Below are 12,466 nucleotides of genomic sequence, written 5' to 3' on the forward strand. Positions count from 1 at the left end.
ATGCCCCCCTTGCCCTTGTTAATGCTAATAATAACACATCCACACCTTGTTATAGCCTTTCCTTCATACATGCACATGGCGATTCCATGTGCATGATAATAATAATGAATGAGCTTACAGCGTCATTAAACCGAAGCATCTTCTTCTCTTCATTTCTTTGAGTTCTTATTGCCCTGTTTTTGCCTGGTTTTCTTCCTTCACTTCTCCAACGCATCTTCCTTCTACCCAAACACCCTCTTCCCTTTTCCACCTCTCCCAAAAACCTTTGTCCTCTTCTCCTAGCCTCCAATCTTGAAACCCAAACTTCCCTTTCCATCATCTCTTCAATTTCCCTCTTCTCACAAGCAAACTCATTATTCACCCACTTTCCCTTTTCCCTCGTCTTTTTTTCATCTTTTCCTTCCCATCAACTCAATAGCCCACACTTTTCCTTACCGCTCACTTTATTCCTCAAAACCCAACAACCCAAACTTAAACCAAAACCAAAAACATGTTTCCTCTTCTTGTTTCTGAAGTTAAGGTTAGGGTTTCAATTTGATCTACAAATTTACGAAAATGCCACCAGTCACGGAAGATGGAGTTCAATACTCATTCGCTCTTGAATACACCGGTCCTCCGGTGGGTTACGACATCCCACGCGCCGTCCCTATCAACGTCAACAAAATCCCTGTCGCCGCGGTAGTTTCTCACATTAATTTCCCACGGAAGATCACCTTACCTGTAGTAAAGCCCCTGCTACCCTCATCTGATACCAGTAAAAACCCAAATTCTGTTATTACCGGTAAAATCCCAGGTAAGGATTGTGGATCTGAAGAGGGAGTTATAACTGTTTCGCCAACTTCAGTTATAGAGAGAGCTGCTGATTGTAATTTGCAAGAGAGTGTGTTTTCTGGTGAGTTAAGTAGTTCAGGTTTGTTAAATGATGGTGCCAGGAGTTCAAGTACCATAGAGTTTTCTGATAGTTTTGATGACAAATCTCGTGATGAAAGTTTGTTAAAATTGAGGGTTTCTAATGAATTGTCATCGAATCGAGATTGGGAGTCAAATGAGTCTGTATTAAGCAGTGTTGATGTTGATGATGAGTACCCATCTTCGCGTGTTTCTAGCGTTAAGGTTTCTAATAATGAGGTGAATGGTGAGGGTAGAAAAGCCCCAGTTGTTACTTTTCGCGATATTGAATCGGATGATGGTGTTGGTGGTGATGATACTAGTGATATTGATGATGGGTTTGAAGGGAATGAAGATTTTTTGGAGGAGGAGGATAGGGTTATTCGGGTTAAACGAGAGGCAAGAAGTAAAGGGAAGAAAGGGAGTTGTTATAGGTGTTTTAAGGGGAATAGGTTCACGGAGAAGGAAGTTTGTCTTGTTTGTGATGCGAAATATTGTAGTAATTGTGTGCTTAGAGCGATGGGATCGATGCCAGAAGGGAGGAAGTGTGTTACCTGTATTGGGTTTCCGATTGATGAACCGAAGCGTGGGAGTTTAGGGAAGTGTTCGAGGATGCTCAAGAGGTTGTTGAATGATTTGGAGGTTAGACAGGTAATGAAGGCGGAGAAGTTGTGCGAAGCTAATCAGTTGCCTCCAGAGTATGTTTATGTGAATGGAGAACCTCTTTGTCACGAGGAGTTGGTTAATTTGCAGACCTGTTTGAACCCGCCTAAGAAGATGAAACCTGGAAACTATTGGTATGATAAAGTGTCTGGTCTCTGGGGAAAGGTGAATATAGTGTATTACTTTCAGTGATTATGTTCTTGTAATAATATGATATGGCTTGTTTCTTTGTTTTGAAGTTTGATGGATATTTCAAAATTTTAATTTAACAGGAAGGGCAGAAGCCATCCCAGGTTATAAGTCCTCATTTGAATGTTGGGGGTCCAATTAAGGCAAATGCAAGCAGTGGAAACACGCAGGTTTTCATGAATGGCCGGGAGATCACAAAAGTAGAGCTTAGGATGTTGCAGGTTGAATCTTTACACATGCTCTTTTCTTTGTTTGTTTAGAATGATTTAATGTGAAGGGTTTAGTATTAAGACCATTTTGTTGAAATTGCAGCTGGCAGGAGTTCAATGTGCTGGCAACCCTCATTTTTGGGTGAACGAGGATGGATCATACCAAGAAGAAGGGCAGAAGAATACTAAAGGTTACATTTGGGGCAAGGTATGCTCTACATGGAAACCTCATCCCTGCCTGAATGTTCTGTTTCTGCATTTATATATGCACATGGGAATTTATTTGTTTCTGTGTTACTTAACAGGCGGGAATGAAGCTTGTTTGTGCGTTCTTATCACTGCCTGTTCCTTCTAAACCTTCAAATTCTTGTGGAGAACAAGTTAATAGTCTGATTAGCAGAAGCGTCCCAGACTACCTTGAGCAGAGAACACTTCTGAAGCTGCTTTTAGTTGGATACAGTGGATCTGGAACAAGTACTATCTTTAAGCAGGTAGTTTCTCAATTGGGGAATATCACCTCTAAATTTGTTTATGTTAAGGATTACCAGTCTTTGCTTAGTGTCATATGGTCATTGTCTTGTTTTCCAACTACGGATGTTAATGAGGTTTTCCTGTCATTACTTTGTGTTGTATGGTTATGGTCTCCTTTTCTATCTAAGAACATCCAAGTGATGTTTCAAAAGGTACACAGGTGTTATTATGCTAATGCATTTATTTGATCAGTTGGAGAACCTTGGATGGTAAAGTAGGAACCATCAACAGTGTTCAAGCTATTTGCTATTCTCAAGCAACTGTGAAATCAAACATTCCCTCTGTTCCAAATTAAATTTCCATATTTGATTTGCTCAAAATTTTAACTTTTAGTAAAAGTGGGTCCCAATTATATTTCTTTATGCCGTTATCATTGAAAAGTAGTGGAAAGCATATTCCATAATGAGACAATGCTATTTAATAAAGGATAAAGTGGGAAAATGGAGTGTAAAATATGTTTATTTTAAGAAAGCGTTAGTTTTCCAATCTAACCCTAGACACTATGCTTAAAGCAGTTTAAATGGTAAGCCAAAGTTCAACTTTGAAACATAGTCAAACCATCAACAAAAGCAATTTATTTGGATTAAAAATGAGTTAAAAATAGGTGTAACACTACTAGAACAATGAAAAGGCCCACTCATTTAGGTGGTCTTGTGGGTTTTGTGCCATTACAATGTTTGTCATTGCTTGTATTGGACTGGTTAAAACATCTGACTACTCTTGGAGGGAGTGCTTGTATGTGAACCTTGTTCTGCAAACTTTTTACTTTTAGTATGCATTGATCTGTGTACCTGTATGCTTGTACTCAGTTTCTCTAATGTGGCCCTTGAAATTATCAGGGCCATCCCTTATCCTGCAAAGCATGGCTATAAAAGCAATGCTAGACAATGCTGTCCAAAATTAGTATACTTAATTTTAATTCAATGCTTTTTTCAGGCAAAGATTCTTTATAAACCTGTCCCTTTTAATGAAGATGAGCGTGAAAACATTAAATTGACAATCCAGAGTAATGTGTACGGTTATCTTGGTATACTTCTTGAGGGCCGTGACCGTTTCGAAGAGGAAAGTTTAGCTGCAATGAAGAAAGAGAGATCTACTGATGAAACAGAAGCTATTGGTATGTTGAGTCTCTCTATTCTCTTTATCTTCTCAACTCTCTTTTTTTCTTTGTTCTTGGTATTGTTTTTGAAAAATGACCCTCATGTTTTACTAACTCGTGGGTGGACATGCATAAAGAGGAACAAAAAAGAAATGCCCATGGATCTATATAACATGTATAGATGAACACCATTAGAACTAAAAGTGTATAGAAATCCTTACCCCAAGTTCTTTCTGAGATTTTTGCTATGAACTTAGCTTTGGGAAGAACAAGGGTTGTGGCTTCACATTTGTAATTTCCAACACTCTTTTGTTGTATGGGAATACACCAGATTCTAACTTACTCCTGCATCCAAGTAGTGTATCGGAGATAAGGAAACAGATTTTAGGTTGGAACTGGGATGGGCTAAAGAATGTTCCATCTTCAAGATGTGATTAGATATGTGCTTTGTAATATTGATGAATAACATGCTGTTTCAGAACGCGTTGAATCCACTCACTTACAATGTAGAAGTAGGTGTGTGACAGCTGATTGATTTACATTTACTTTAAAATTCTTCGCGGTCTTATATCCTGTAAGTGCCTGAAAGAAAATGTTTTGTGCTAACAGGCAGTACCAGTAACACCAAAAACCAAACTATCTATTCAATTGGTCCAAGGCTGAAAGCATTCTCGGACTGGCTTCTGAAGACCATGGTTTCAGGTAATTTGGAAGCCATTTTTCCTGCTGCTACTCGTGAATATGCACCATTAGTTGAAGAGTTGTGGAAGGATGCAGCCGTTCAGGCCACTTACAAGCGGAGAAATGAACTGGAAATGCTACCTAGTGTGTCAAGCTATTTCTTGGAGCGGGTAAGATCTTTTGTCAGGTTCATTTGCTCGGTCAAAATTTGTTAAATTATATAAGGGTTATATACATGCTTCTCTCCAATAACAATACCTGATTTATGGTTGCAATGGAATTCCTCAGCTTGCATAGGCTGAGCAATAGTAATGTTTAAGCTTACCACTGGGTTGATTAGGGGTTTATAGACCATTTTGTTTCATCTTATTGTGCTCTTGCCAAACATATTAGATGATAACTGTAACCACAGTTTCTTTGTTATTGTTACTAAAATTATTCTCCACAGGCTGTTGATATATTGAGAACAGACTATGAGCCCTCAGATTTGGATATCCTATATGCTGAGGGTGTTACCTCATCAAATGGGCTTGCTTGTTTGGACTTCTCATATCCCCATTCAGCATCTGATGATAAATACGACACTGAAGACCTGCATGACGCTTTACTTAGGTAGGAGCCATGGTTTATTATAGATATGGCTTAAATTTTAGATGGTTTAAATTTCAGATGGTTTAAGCTCTGGCCTTCGTTATGAACAGCTTGTAAGCAATCACTGCTGCGTCTGTGCTATTTGCTCAATCTCTGGCATGGCTCGTCTAATTCTTCTATCTCATCACTCAGGAACATTATTAAATATGTAGTCATTTGAAGTGGTATCTTTTTATTGTTGACAGTTTTTCCACTTCTCTTTGGTCACCAGGTATCAACTAATTAGTGTACATGCACGGGGGCTTGGAGAGAACTGCAAGTGGCTAGAGATGTTCGAAGATGTTGGGATGGTCATTTTTTGTGTTGGCATGACTGACTATGATCAGTTTACAGTTGATGGGAATGGCACGTTTACTAACAATATGATGCTGACCAGGAAATTCTTTGAGAGCATTGTTACACATCCAACATTTGAGCAGATGGATTTCCTTTTGATACTAAACAAATTTGATCTGTTTGAGGAGAAGATTGAGCGAGTACCATTGACTCAGTGTGACTGGTTTGATGATTTTCAACCAGTGATCAGTCGCCATCGTTCCAACAGCAACAGCAACAGCAACAGCATTAATACTAGCCCCTCACTTGGTCAGCTAGGTGCACACTACATGGCAGTCAAGTTCAAGAGGCTCTACTCTTCACTCACTGGAAGGAAGTTGTATGCTTCTGTGGTCAAGGGACTTGAACCTGATAGTGTTGACGCAGCTCTTAAATATGCAAAGGAGATTTTGAAGTGGGATGAAGAAAAGCCCAACTTCAGTCTCAGTGAGTATTCAATGTATAGCACTGAAGCAAGCTCCTATTCCCCCTGATCAGTAAAGCAAGAAACACTTGTACATGGATCTTGGCTCTAAACAGCAGTTCTCATTGCCACTGTACATATAAGGGCACAGAAATTAACGAGAAGTTTTACTTGCGTGATCTATTGCAGCTGTAAGATTGTTAAGCCAGCCTTTAGGTTTATCTCGATTTTCTGCAGCAAAAAATTTATTTCCGAGATTATCAGCACAGAAATTAGGATGAAACACTTGTTTTCCTCGTCACACTGAAGGAATCGCATGATGTTGGTTTTCTACCTTGCGTGTAGTTATTTCCACACCTGAACAGAATCGAATATTCATTTGTAATATAAGATGATATTACAAGGTCTTACGTATGCCTTCTTTCTACGCGCACCAATTTTCGTTGTCTCTATTTTGTGAAATGAAGTCTTTTGATAAGGATGAACGCAGGCATGTGTGATTGTTTGCATTTGCATATACTTGTTCAATGAGAGTAAAGACAAATAGTTAAATACAAGGAAAAAAGAGAGCAAGAGAAACTGAAAATAATTATTTTCATGCTTATATGAAAATTATAAATTCATTTTCTCTCTTCCGTTGTCTATTTCTCCATTTAACTGGCGGAGGCCGGTGGATTTGTAGCAGCCTTGTTACATGAGCCCCCAGACGTCATACTGCACGTACCAGATTTGAGGTGTAAAAAATCGTACATGTCCAGTTGATCTTCCTGACAGTGACGGCTTATAAGATTTACATTTAATAAGTTGCTGAATAATCAGATAGAATCATAATCGGGTATATTAAATTTATATTGCAGATTCAATACTCAAAAGAATGTTGAAGGCTACCAAAAGCCCCAGGCACCCTACCCTACTGTATGGAATCATCCACCTGTTTGTGTGCGTGCATGTTTGTATACATAGATATTCGATACTCCTGAGCAACTTGTCCCCCTTTTCAAACAATTTTATCCCCAAAGCTCTTTGATGATGTATCAGAGAGCCACCCACAATATTACAGGAGTACACCTAATCTTCCACGTTCAATCATCTACAAAACTGTATCTAGCCTGCTCTTCTGTGCTGAGTAATATGTGTTTTAGAGCCCAACCCAGAGATCCCATTTGATCATTCAAAGTGGACAAATCCCTTTTTGCAGATTGCTTGCAATCATCGATCAATTTAAACCACTCCTTGAAAACCAAGTCCGAGGCATCTTTATCCTCCACAGCCGTCTCCCACACGCTGCTGAAAAGCAGGGCCTTCCGAATGTAGCATGCCTATAATAACAAGTGTAAAAGGCATTTTACACCATTAATGTGAAAAAAGTAGGAACACTGCCAGATTCTCCTATCAACATGCATACCGTAATGATGTGATGAAAATTATAATGCATGCATCATACGTAATGGTTATTTTACAAGTTCCTTTTACCTGCAACAAACCCATAATAACATCTGCAGTACCAGACCCCTCCCGTAGGCAAAGTAGGATACCTCGCTAGAAATTCATCAGAGAAAAGAACGAGTGAGACAAGCATGTTAAGAGAGCGGCTGTATAATTATATGAAAATGCAAGGAAAAAGATTCTGATGGCATTACTGGCTTAATTCTTGTCCATTCTCTGTAAGAGCTCTCCATGCATACGAAATAATAATCCTCACTAGTTAAAGACTGCATTGCCATCATTGACAACTTTGGTATCTCACTGTTGGTATTTAAGCACCCTATTCTAATGGGCCACAATTCTTTGTCTGTTAAAGAAACCAATAATTAGCTGAAGTTGCATCATTCATAACACCTAATATCAAAGCACTAAAAAACACTAAAACCTGAGAAGAAAAGACCCACTTTTGGTCCATAGAAAATCAATTCCTTCCTCTTTACTCACTTCTGCAGGTGAAGGAACATGCCCGAAATCAATCCATGAATTTAGAATGATTTCAAGCCTATCCTGAAAAGAGAAAGGAAAAGTTGAGAGGTTGAACAGTGAGCTTCGTACTTTGAGGAAATACCTCTATCTATAAAATGAGGACAAGCAGTACTAGAGCATATATGCTGTAGAGATGATATTCATTTTTACAAAAGCAAATTTGATCCATGGATGTGCTGGGACTTCAGCTGGTTTGAAATAAGTGATGGATTAATATTAAAGTTCAATCAAGATACTTTCAACATAATTCCAAAAGTAAATAAAACAGAACAAATTTCTAATAGTTAAGAAACAAGGAGAGCACAATCTTATTATATTGTCTGGGCACAGATAACAAAACAGCCAAGAGACATCTAAAATGTGATATCTCTGGAATTTGAATACGGGCTTTGTTTCATTCAGGAGTGGTTCAATAAACAGAATCGATAATAAACCAGCACGCACATAGCAACAGAAAGAGTTTTTTGCATGAGAAAAGAAAACTGAAAATCTCAAAATCTGCTACTGAGCATATCTTGTTCTTCAACGGTCTCAAATGTAAAAGCAGATAGATTGTGCTAGCCCATACAAACCTTAGTTAATGTTTGTAGATGGACATGCTGGAGTCCTTGATATATTCCAAAAAGGTCAATAGCTGAGAAAATGGGGTAAACAAAGAAAGGTAAACCTGCAAGCAATCTTGCATTTGACAACAAGTCAGAAATATACAATGGCATAAATCAACACAATGAATTCAGTTGGCACATTAAGGATAGGTCCAAATGGTAGAAAACATTATTTCTTCAAAAGGGAAGGTTTAAGTGTTATTTGATTAAGATCAATTTAAAATAACTTTTCAGCATCAGAATATGATGAGAACCAGAGGTACATGTAAATTTGAAACAGGAAAATATGTATAAAGTGGGGAGTTAAAACATGTATAAGCATCAGACATGTCTCAGCTGATTGAATGTCACTAAAATACAAAAAAGTTTATATTACTGGGAGGAAACTATATTTTTATTGATAAACCTACAAAAACAGAAGAACATTGTTGGGAAAGAAAGAGAAAACCTTTGGTTGTTTTTGAACAACATATTCAGAAGTGCAGCAAGCATGAGACCAAGGTTATCAAAGCAAACTGTTTGTATCTGAAACCCATACCACAGGTCAGGATATGTTCACAAGGAAAAAGAATAAAATTCTGTATGAAAGACATAGCAGTCATGCTAGGAAAAATTATAACCTGTGCTTTGGCAGAAACTTCACCAATATTATCTGCTATTGCAAAGCTTCTATGAACAGCAGACTGCGTATTAGAGAGACCCATTACATCCAAAAACCATAACATCTAGAAGTGCTTTGTAAAACTGCAATCCCTAAGAATAATGATGAAGTGGGTGTAGCATGCTTCCATTTACCACATATGAGGGCAATGATGGTAGGGGCTCACAACTTATTTTGAGCCACTAAATTTATTTAAATTAGAATCGTGTTGTTTATGTGCTTCACTGTTTGAGTATGAATGCTACCTAGAACTGGCACTGCAATGATTGCAGACCATGTTCTATGATGAAGCTAATGTTTAGCAAGTAACAGCAAAATGTACTTAGACAAAAAAGAACAATCAAAAAGGAAAAAAAAATCAACAGACTGTTGGAGGGGAAATTGTTAAACAATAAACTTGTAAACACCGGCACAAAGTAGTGAAAGTAATATACTATTATAGGAATATATTATTCATGGATACTTCTTTGTCCTCAACAAACAAAATTTAACTAACATTATTTTCTCCAAAAAAAAAAAAAAAAAGAACTAACTTACATCAGCATATCATGAATGCTGATGCTGAAACCATTCTTCAGACTAGAATTGAAAACTAGGACAGTTCATGTAATAGAAAGGAGAATAACAGTTAAGGGCAAATCCTTACACCAGTTGCCAGGTAGCATGCAAGGCTTATTTGTTTGGCAATGTTGGCTAGAGTTGCAAGAAGCAAGAAATACTGAGGAAATGTGGGAGTCAGCAGCTCAACTCCAATGCTCAAACTGAACAGAACCGATGTCGTGAACCTAACTCTCTGCAAAAGAAAAAACACCATAACAGAACACATTAAGTATAGTGAAGGCTCTACCAACACCAAAATACAGTGCTTGTAACTGCAAGACTTTTGAACATCACCATAAGCAAATAAGTGAAAAAAGCTTCAAACCTATAATTCAGAACTTCTAATGGAGGCAGAAATTATACCTTCAAATTAGTATCAAATGCAGATGCTAAGCTAGCAGTGTAAATACATCTGCTTAGCCGTCCAAGTCCATCCTTCAACACCCAGTTAAGAGCTGCTGCCGATGGGAGTGAACGAGAATACCCAATGCCTATAGCTCGAAACATTGCCTAACATAAAAAATCCCATTCTCACAAAATAAGCATTCAAGTAAGCCAGAATTTCCTTTCCAAAGAAAAAATAAATCCCATTTCTTTCTAATCATCTCTGCTTGTTTATCCAGTTTTTAAGTCTTATCAGTTAATATTCCTTATCAGTCTCCAAAAATTTCTTCAGCAACTTTAATGGGTTCAATTTAAAATCACCAAACAATTAAAGCAACAACCTTCACATTTAAAACCATAACCAGAAACTATCCACGCTCAATTCAAGCTTATACTACCTAGAAAAACAGCAGCCACCCTCAAAACTTCAAAACCAAACGAGCCAAAATAAAATAAAATCTTTTAGGCACAATACATACCTGAGTTGCAAGAACTTGCAAAGCAGAGCTAAAAACTCTATGCAAAAACTTCCACTTAACATACCCCATATAATTCTCAGGTACTTGTTTAGGTATAAAAAAATCCTTAATACCAAAACCTGAAACCCGAACCAATTTACGAAACGCATCTTCAAAATCCAAAGAAAAGGACCCTGCACCCCCATCAAGACTGACTAACTTCAAGCTATTCCCTTCATATATATACCTCGAAACCCGACCCGACTGCCTAATGACAACCGGCAACCTCAGCACTGAATTGGGTTCAGACCCGGGTGAACCCGGAACCTTGTCAAGGCCTTCTTCAGGTTCATAATTAATGGAAGTTCTCAGGGAATTGGTTAAAGGTAGGATTTTTGGAGAGGTTATGAATTTTCTTGAAGTGGGTTTTTGAGATTTCCATTGAAAGTTGAGCTGATGATAATTTATGGCTGCGTTTAACGTGGATTGCATTAAAAAGAAAAAAAAAATTGTACTTTCGTTTTATGGTTAACAAAAAGATTGGAACTTTAGAAGAAACAGAGATAAGCTGAGAATTCTGCTATTATTTTCCCGTCATATTTTAAAAAAATTAGTTACTAGTTGGGTTTTTGATACGGGGATGGAGGGATGGGAGGGAGCAACAATGGAGGGAGGGAGGGAGGGTTTCAGGACAGTGAGAAGAGAAGAGGTTTTGGTGCTGTGCGGCTGCTAAACAAGAGGACTTTACTTTTCCGGCTCCTCCTGGCCTTTTCTTTTCTGTTATACACGATGTCGTTTTCGGTTTACAAGTACTCAATGCTTCATGATCCTGTGAACGTAGAATAGGATGCTGGAGCGAGTTTATTTATTGTAACAGCTCTATTTTTTAGAATAAAATAAATTTTTTTATTCATTGAATTATATGCTATGGTAGGTTATTCTGTGTTGTGATATAAAATAATATTTAATAACTAGTTACTGTTTTATACTTATCTATATTTAAAATAATTAAATGATATTTGATTAAATTTTATTGTTGTGCTTTTATATAAAAAATGATAAATATGAACGGCCGCATATAAAAAATATTTTATTTATATTAAATTACTTATAACACTTACAACTTACATGACATGTGTTTATGTTTTTTACTGGAGTAATTCTTAAATTCAAAAAATTAAATATGACGGTAATATATATAGATACATCATTTCAATAAAAGTAACGTGTGTGTATATATATAAAATAGAATTTTGTAAAACAATAACATCTTTATATATTATCAAAAAATTAACAAATAAACACTTGAGGGTCTAGCCAATTGGTCAACAGCAAAGCTTGTCTTTGCGAAGGTCCTGGGTTCAATCCTCAAGAGTACCAGCCTGTCACCCCCGCGGTGCCTTACCTGCCTACTGGGCTTGCAGGATGTTCAGTGGGCCCGGGGAATAGTCGTGGTGCGCGTAAGCTGGCCCGGACACCCCGGGTTACCAAAAAAAAAAAAAAAATTAACAAATAAAAACAAAAATACTGAAAGCCAAACTTTCATCGGTAATTGCAATTAAATTTATCGATGAAATAGTTCCTTGTCATGTTCCTTTGTATACCAATGAAATTATAGTTAGAAAATAAAAGAGGCAAATAGATACCATAACATGTTATTTTTACGGACAATATTACAAATGAAATAAGGTAATATCTGTCCATAAATCTATTAGTAATATTTAAGTTATAACCTGACGAGTGACTTCCTTTTCTTCCTTTATTTTTCTTTGCAAAAAAAAAAAAAACACTCCTATTTTATCATAAATCAAACTCCTATTATCATAAATTTAGCTACCATAACACTTAATTTGTCAGTATCATTGTTCTAATTTAATTTTTTTAAGGATTCCCTACATCAAGTAACCAAAACTACCCATTTTTTGTTTGAACTTAATTTTTAAATGTTAATTTTTATTGTATATTTTTTAAAATTATATGTAATTTATTTATGTTTTTACTTGTTTTATAGCTTTTTTCCATAGAAATTTGTTGTATGAATGTATGATTTGTAAATGTTAAAGTTTGTTTGAGATTTTAAAATATTGATTTTTTTTGTAATTTGATGAGATTGATTTTTGATTTGTGACTTAGGTGT

The 12,466-nt window shown here is 36.8% G+C and overlaps 2 protein-coding genes across 2 annotated transcripts; one reads left to right on the forward strand and one right to left on the reverse strand.

Annotated features, from left to right (window-relative positions):
* Positions 1 to 6,078, forward strand: LOC118063214 (extra-large guanine nucleotide-binding protein 1). Its single transcript, XM_035077182.2, has 8 exons — positions 1 to 1,716; positions 1,824 to 1,961; positions 2,053 to 2,157; positions 2,255 to 2,440; positions 3,417 to 3,597; positions 4,189 to 4,430; positions 4,709 to 4,872; positions 5,123 to 6,078. The coding sequence occupies exons 1-8, from the start codon at positions 556 to 558 to the stop codon at positions 5,718 to 5,720; spliced, it is 2,775 nt and encodes a 924-aa protein (XP_034933073.1). The 5' UTR covers positions 1 to 555; the 3' UTR covers positions 5,721 to 6,078.
* Positions 6,079 to 6,472: 394 nt separating this feature from the next.
* On the reverse strand, positions 6,473 to 11,158 carry LOC118063215 (protein root UVB sensitive 4). The gene is made up of 10 exons (XM_035077183.2): positions 10,351 to 11,158; positions 9,851 to 9,997; positions 9,534 to 9,680; positions 8,847 to 8,909; positions 8,675 to 8,751; positions 8,194 to 8,299; positions 7,540 to 7,642; positions 7,291 to 7,442; positions 7,124 to 7,189; positions 6,473 to 6,969 (listed from the first exon to the last, which is right to left on the reverse strand). Exons 1-10 carry the CDS (start codon positions 10,819 to 10,821, stop codon positions 6,733 to 6,735), a joined length of 1,569 nt encoding a protein of 522 aa, XP_034933074.1. The 5' UTR covers positions 10,822 to 11,158; the 3' UTR covers positions 6,473 to 6,732.
* Positions 11,159 to 12,466: the final 1,308 nt, after the last annotated feature.

Source organism: Populus alba, chromosome 7 (assembly GCF_005239225.2).
Source record: "Populus alba chromosome 7, ASM523922v2, whole genome shotgun sequence".
In the NCBI taxonomy this organism is placed as follows: Eukaryota; Viridiplantae; Streptophyta; class Magnoliopsida; order Malpighiales; family Salicaceae; genus Populus; species Populus alba.